The 8,190-nt window shown below is 36.0% G+C and overlaps 1 protein-coding gene across 1 annotated transcript; it reads left to right on the top strand.

Annotated features, from left to right (window-relative positions):
• Nucleotides 1-2,676: 2,676 nt before the first annotated feature.
• LOC112154468 (neurexophilin-1) lies at nt 2,677-6,006 on the top strand. Its single transcript, XM_024285435.2, has 2 exons — nt 2,677-4,745; nt 4,852-6,006. The coding sequence occupies exons 1-2, from the start codon at nt 4,692-4,694 to the stop codon at nt 5,560-5,562; spliced, it is 765 nt and encodes a 254-aa protein (XP_024141203.1). The 5' UTR covers nt 2,677-4,691; the 3' UTR covers nt 5,563-6,006.
• The last annotated feature ends 2,184 nt before the right edge of the window (nt 6,007-8,190 follow it).

Genomic DNA, 8,190 nt, shown 5'->3' on the forward strand with positions numbered 1-8,190 from the left:
TCGCTGTCTACAGCCTGGTCCTCTTGAAATTTTGAGCAAAAAGGTTTTGATTTTTTTTAATTAAATAAATATAGCATCAAAACCTCAGCAGCAGCCTGGTAAAGCCCCAGGACGTTCTCTATCAGTCTGTTTTTCAGGCCTTTCCACAATGCAAAAACTCATAAAACCAGTTTGGTCTGCTCTTCCGGGGCTTTCCAGTAAATGTTTGGCTTCAGTGCTGCTCAGATTTATTCAGATTGGTGAACAATGACGCATGGCAAGTGTGCCAAGTTATAATGGAAGAATGTGTTTAAGCCCCATCTTGTGTTAACAGTGAAAAGCAGCGATCAAGTTCAACCTGTATTAGTCAGAAGACTGCCAAAGGAATTCCCTTCAAAGAACATTAACCCTTTGATGATGCAAATGCGTTCTTCTCAACCTAGTTTCTTTATCTGCATTATAAAATTAACTTTAGTCACAGGAAAAAGCTTTTTTTTGGCTTTTATTCTCCCCCCCCCCTCAGGGGGTTAATAAAGTATATTGATTAATTGATTAAATTTCAATTGGATCCACCTCTTTTTTGTTTCATATTCTTAGTCACTCTTTTTATTTTCCTAAAATGTTTTGTAAAGTTTTGTTGTCTAATATTTTTATTTTTTTCTCTAAAAAATAGTCTTCCTGGTTCAAATTGTCTCCATTTACCAAACTTTCCTTGTTTAAAAGATAAACAGTGAATTCAATTTTTCACTACAGTCATCTTCTGATCTATGTTAAAAGTGTTTTAATGCTTTTTTAAATTATGGTTATGCAACTTTTAGTTAAAATCTAAATAACTTATATATTAGAATATATAGAAATTTGCCTCCAACCTAACATTACTGGTGCAACAAATATTGTGGGCGATATTAAAGCCATCCAAAGGTATATTTTGATCCGGATTTCAGCTCAAAGGAAGAAAATTACACGAAAATGGATCTAGTGCTCTACAAGGGCATCAGAATGGGACGGAGTAGGAAACTTGTGGCTCTGCCAGTGTATTTATACATCACAAGTCCAATCTTTTTCAAACTGTATTTTTATCTGCTCCTTATTCACAACAACTTGAATAAAGAAATACTCAAAGTGTAATCATGAGCTTCATTTTCTCTGATGTTAAAAACATCAGAGTGGATCTTTGATGAATATATCATACCGACTGTGTCTAGAAAGTTTTCTGTCTCTGTCGTTATCTCCTGTTGTAGCATTTGCTCACAATTTCTAATTGTTCTTAACAGATATACCAGTGGATTTATTGCTATTTCACTGCTATATTGGCAAGTTAATGATATTTTTTGCTCAAAACCATTCTTATCTTTTGTCTTACAACTGATCCTCTTTGCCTCTGACTATTTTTTTCTCTTATATCTCATATATTTTTTGTGCATTTGTCTGATTCTTACAGATTAAGATGGCTCCAGTCCAAATCCTGAACTTCCACTCTTTTAGAGATTACGATCAGAAAAACATTGCATTTTGCAACTGTGTACTTCCTGCATGTGCACAAAGGAATTTAGCAGTCAGATGAGACACACCTTAACATCTCGGAATGTAAGAACTATAATAGACAGCTGATTTTTATCTGTTTAATCTACACATTCCTCGAGTCGGGTTCACAAACCGACTCTTCCAAGCACGATTGTTTGACTGGAATTTGGAGGATTTCCAGATTAGCGTTTCGTTTCTTAAGAAATGAAACAAAGTTTGAGTCCAAATGAAAGAAGTATTGCAGTTTTTTGGACTGGTTGACAAAACGAACTGATGAAAAGTTCATTTTAATCTCAATAAATCAAGTTCAGCTCTTTCAAAATCAAAGATCTCTGAACTTACAAAGCCCATTTCTGTGAACAATTTGTTGCTGCTACTTTGAATCCTGAATTCCAAAAATAATTCCTCATTTTCTTGCTTCAAACTTTGTGATTATTTCATTTTTTCATGAATTCTTTTGACATCTGAAGCACACGTTTCTGTATTTGTGCAGAACTTAATGTTCCTCCACTAAACTCTCATCCAAACTTGCAGAATACTCATCAGAAATGAACTACTGGATCCTCATTTTTATTTATTTTTTCCATTAATCATCTCCGTTTGTAAAATTTTCTCAAACTATTTCATGATTCTTTCCCGGCATTATGATTGGCCGCGTTCTCCATCTTTTAGAGTAGCTGTACGTCGATGTTTCATGGCTTTAGTAACTAATGTAAAGTAATTGTTTGAAACCAAATTCCATTTGGCTTTTTTTTTGCAAGTCATCCAGCGTAAGTCATTCTGTGTTCTCATGCGTACAGTCAAAGTTCTCTGCTCAAAAAAAGTTAATTAAGCTCAGTGTGAGGATAAGAAAAGATCAAATTGGGCATAAAGGGAGTTAATTTATCATTTTAAAAAATTGTTAAAAAAATTGAAATATAGTACATTTTCAGCTTCCATTTAAGATATTTTTTTGTTTGCATTATCTTAATTTCTGGACTGAACTACAAAGAACACAATATTATCTGAGCCAAACAGTAGGAGATTGGAGATACGTGGGAATTTTTCTGATCATTTCTCACAACAAAGTAAAGCAAAGAACAAGTTCTTCATATCTTGATTATGTAAGTTTTGTGTTTTCTTTTCATTGTTGATAAAGTTGTTTTAAAGATCTGCATTGACAGCTTTGGACAGGGTGTGAAGGCCGTGTTTTTATAAGTCATGCATTCTTATCTTTCAGCGTTTGCTCAGAACATCACTATGATCAGATTTGCAAAATAATGTGACACTTTAATCTCACAACTCTCACCAGTCTTTAAAGAATAACATTGTTTGATGAGCATAAAGTGCTTAATCTTGATCGTTTCTACTGACTGACAACTATTTTTTCCTTGTTCAATAGAGATGGAACAACTCCTTTTAACAATTCGATTCATATCATAAATCGTGGTCGACGATATGATTAATATTGATTGATTTTGAACGACCGATTCACTTGATCCAGGACATCTTTAGACAGGATTCAACCAGATTCCTTGTATTTTTTTTGCAAGAAAATCAAGTCCAAGTTAAATATGTGTGCAATCAAACAAATAATCAAGAGTAATTGATTAATCTATTAAAATTTTATGCCATGCTGACATATATAGCTACCGCCACACAAAGGGGAGGCATCACAATCTACAAGATTCGCTGTCATCACCCAATTTTGGGGAAAAATCATTGGCGCAGTCATGAATGCAGACAGCAGCAATCTGGAGGCCATCAATTAGGTGAGGAAAATGTCATTAGGACAATGAGCAGCCACAGGGCAACGACATTTGGCAACAGCTCTGACTGGATGATGTGTTAATGACTTCGTATCAAGTGTCACCGGCTGGCAACCGCCTTGTAGCTTAGGGCAATGTTCCCTGCACACTCGCGCAAACGCGCACTAATCCCACATTAAAAAAAAAAATGCATACTACTTACGGACTATTTATATCTAAAAAAAAAGTCTATAAGTCAAAGAAAATCTCTGGTAAACATGCCTAGGTTGGCACAAGGGTTACAGAGGAAATCAAACTTTACTTAAATTTATTTGATAATGATTAAAGAAACAAATGTAATACTGCAAAAACATGTTTTTGATTAAGATCAAGTACTCTGTTAAGAAGATGGCATCAACTTCTTTTCCTTTCTCTTTATTTTCTAATCAATTAATTACTCGATGAAAGTGTTTTATAGTAATATTCCATTAATTTTAATGCTTGAGATAAACCTATAAATCATATCAAACATAATACTCCATGATAGAACCAAATAACTTTAAAAATTATGCTGTAAAACTGTTAAAAAATCCTGAAACCAAAGGAAGAAATACAAAAAAAATAGATATGAGAAAAAGGAGATTATAAGTAAGCTTTGATATTCTGACTTTAGACAATTAACTTAAACCTAAATAACAATCTGAAACATACCGTCACGTAGCTCTGTAAGGTTTTTAGTGGCCTCTGCAGGAAATAAACGGAACTGCATGTTGACAAAACAATAATTTGCTAGTTTTCAGAACATTTTGAGACACCCCTTCCGCAAAATGGAATAAATGTTAAAGGACAAATCCAGTTAAGTGGTAAACAAAAGTTCAGGAACTAAAACTAGTAAAAAATAAAAATAAAAAAAGTAGAGAAAATATTTGTTTATGATTCTATCTTTAATTTAAATTTTAAATATTAGGCTGATTAAAATAAGCTGAAATCTACTATAACTTTAATATTATTTCCATTTTTCTCTAAAAAAAACCTGGTGTGTTTTTAATAACAGGGCATGATATTTACATTCCCTTGTATGACCACAAGATGGCAGTAACACTCTTTTGATGTGGGATCTTTCTTTATATTTGTTTTTTTTTTTTTATTATTAATTCTCATTCCAGTTCCATTTTAATTGAACTCATAATTTAACCCAGTATGATTTTAGAAATAAGAATAAATGTGAAGACTCAGTTATGATTTACTAAGGTTTGTGAGGTGAGGATCTGAGTGAGGAGGGGCTGATATCCTCCACTTCTAAAGGGGGGAGACCCCTCAATCTGACAGAAAGCAGCAGCACACAGACAGTCGCTTTGTCCTGCCGTGTGGATTTACCAGTTGGAAATGGATTGTCTAAAGTTCCCTAAGCCTGGATGAACTCATACGGAGGAGAACTGCTGGAATGTGTGCAGGACAAAGATGTTTCCCTGTTGCTGCTTTGTTTGTACTCTTCTGAGAGGAACCTTTTGTCTGGTAAGGAGGAAAGTCACTAAGAAAATTGAGTTTTTTCTTAAAATGGGTTGATATGTTTGGTCTTTGAATGTGTATCCCCTTAATTTTAGTTATTTTTTCTGTTCAGCTGCTTCTTGTTCCACACAAAACGTACGGCAGCTTCATCAAGACGCCATCCCCTCACCTCTACAGAAACCAAGAGGCTTCCTTACAGAGAAACTGGATGTTCGACGCCACACATGTGACCCATAGTTCCAAACTAGCCACGACAGAATCCAAACAGAGCTTTGGCGCATGGAGCTCACACTCCAACCCATCCACAAAGACGAAGCATCAACCCAGCTCGAAACTTCATGGAATGTCAAAACTCTCCAGGACATTAAACTGGGGGGACTTTTATTCCAACATCAAGACGGTCAAACTGAATTTGCTGATAATAGGAAAGATTGTGGATCACGGCAACGGCTCTCTGGGCGTCTACTTCCGTCACAACTCCACAGGCGTGGGCAACGTGTCCGTCAGCCTGGTCCCACCCTTAAAAGAGGTGGAGTTCGACCTGGAGCGCCAAAGCGTGGTCAACCCCAAGGACTCAAAGACATTCAACTGCAGAGTGGACTTTGAGAAGACGGAGAGCAGCAAGAAGGTGATGCTGTGCAACTACGACCCGTCAAAGACCTGCGATCAGGAGCAAACGCAGAGCCATGTGACCTGGATGTGCTCCAAACCTTTCCAGGTGATCTGTGTCTACGTGTCTTTCTACGGCACAGACTACAGGCTGGTTCAGAAAGTCTGTCCCGACTACAGATCCCAGAGTCCAGCCTTCCTGCCAACTGGATAGACGCAAGCTGAAGACCTCCAACGAGAAGGATGAATCAACTTTCAGTCTTTAATGAGAGACTTTTGATGAAACTGAATAACTTTTTTTTTAGTTGAACATATTGCTTGCTGTTCACTTAAGCTTGAACCATATTTGTGAAAATCGTGTTAAAACATAAAATAAAGTGACACTAGATTAAAAGTGTTTTTTTATTCGTTAGGATAGTTCACTTATTCAAACTTTATATTTCACTAATTTTAAGCATCTGTATCAACGTTTGGTACAACACTTTTTACAGCTACTTTAAGAAAACGGTGGCTGAGAAGGTACAGAAATGAGTGTTTATGACATACAGAGTGTCCAGACAGACGGACTACCTGCCCAGGGTAAGTGTACCCTTCCTTCACCCATCAGTACTCAGGTTAGGCTCCGGCAGACCCCGAAAAAGACAGAATGGTTAAGAAGGAGAAGATATTCGGGAAAACAAAGTGAGAAGCGACATGTATCACATTAAAAGTGATCCATCCAACCACATTTCAAAGAGATGCTGGGCATCGTTGCTGCTCCATCTAGGTTTTGGTCCAGTTTTTCCGCTCAGAGAACATGTGTCAAAGTCAACCCCCGGGGGCCAGATCCAGCCCTCCAGATTGATTTATTTTATTGTGATTAAAGGCCTCGATGTCATCTTGCGCTTTTTCTAACTTGTATAAATTTGACAAAATATATTTTTACGGAGAGTAAAAAATTGAAAGTTTTTTAAGGTTTAAATTAATGTAATATGGAATAACATTCCTGCCTGTTTTTAAATCAGAGTAAAGTTAAAAAGTTACTTTTTTAAAGTTTTAAAAATTAAGTTTTACTTTAAATTCAATAAATGTTTATCCTGATCAGCCCGCGACATAGGATGTGTTTTAGATTTCGGCCTAGCTTAGAGCGTGGAGCCTATTGAGACTCAAAGCAAACCAGAGTTCAGTCCAGTTGGAAACAGAGACCACCTCAAAAGATGGGTCAGAGAACAGTTCTTCTGTATTCAAATGGAACATTTGTTCTGGATTATTGGGGAAAACTACACCCTGAATCTGGATCCTTCATACTCAGAGGGTTCTTGGTCATAACTCAAAGATAGAGGTCTCAAATATAAGCAACCAAAACGAGCTTTCATCACTGGATGCTCCCTTAGAGAGGGGGTGAGAAGCTCAGTCATCCAGAGAGAGCTCGGAGTAGACTGTTCCTCCACATTGAGAGGAGCCAGATGAGGTGGCTCTGGCATCTGAAAAGGAAAAGAGAAGACAAAATGACCGAAAATATCATCAGAATTTCCTGAAACTAATCATTTTACTTTTTTTAGTTGCAACGCTGTAATGAAATACATCACTGACACTTACCATATTTCGTGTATCTTCTGTCTCTTTTGAGTAGAAATTAAGATTTTTTTTTTCCTCCATGCATCTGATTGGCTGATCCAAGCAGCACACTGATTGGGTGACAGTTCAAGCCTGCTGATTGGTTGATATATTGGGAAGTAAAAGAATTGTACTTGGGTTTTTTCATTGTAAATCAACACATGTTATCATATACAAACAGTTTTATGAGTGAGCAAACTCACAAATTATGAAACAGTTTCACACACACAAATAATCTTATTACAGATTTTATTTATTTTTTTTACAGACAAATTATTTCTTTACAAAAAACATCTTTACAGACATAACTTTTATAGAGTACAAAAAAATGTAACTCACAGACTTTCATAAAACTATCACTAAGATAAAAGAAAGGTTTCTCTGTTAAAAGGCATTTATAGCTTTAAATGTCAAATGAATAATATATATCTAAATTAATCTAAGTAAAAGAATCGGACTGTATCGTATACCCAAAAAGTTTTATGTATCGATTCGTGGATTGTGCATTTTGAATCATGTTAGAAGAAAAGATACACAACCTATAAAATGGAAAATATTCATATATTTAGATGTCTTAATTGTTTTTATTAACTTTTTTTAAATCATAAAACCTGGATGACTTCACAGGTCCTCGTATCAAAACTGTACAGGAAAAAAAAGTGAAACTATGGCAATCATAAAATACGTGATCAAAAAATCTCATTCACTCCATGAAACTCCAGGGTCATGAAAGATTATTTTTCATTTCAAAAAACTTTCCAGTTTCCCTAGAGACAACTGAAACAAAGTATTGATGAGAACTTCAGTAATAACAAAAAAAAAGAACTGGAAAAATATTGAAGCAAAGACAGAAAAAATCCACATTTCAGGTCACCAGACAATTACCTCCTCGACTCTTCCACGTTCTGTTTGGACTGTGTCTGCTCAAGTGCGCTGCAGGGATCCTCTCCACGGAGACCAGCTAATTTTGGACTTTTGCGTTCGCACAATCACCTCCTCCGGGTCTGCCTGCAACATTTCAGGGCTGCAGTTCACTGCGGAGAGAAATTACGTCAAGATTTTAACAGCTACGTTCTACACGCGTAAGCCCGTCTGCTACACTATATCCTTCACGTTTTCTTCTTTTTTTTTTAAATGAAGACACCAAATGTGGTGCTAATACACTCTCTGATCCCTTGAACTCGTCTTGCAAGGCCAGCAAAAATTTAGAGTTAAAGCAATAAAATATATACTATAAAGATTAAAA

Source organism: Oryzias melastigma, linkage group LG19 (genome assembly GCF_002922805.2).
Source record: "Oryzias melastigma strain HK-1 linkage group LG19, ASM292280v2, whole genome shotgun sequence".
NCBI lineage: Eukaryota > Metazoa > Chordata > Actinopteri > Beloniformes > Adrianichthyidae > Oryzias > Oryzias melastigma.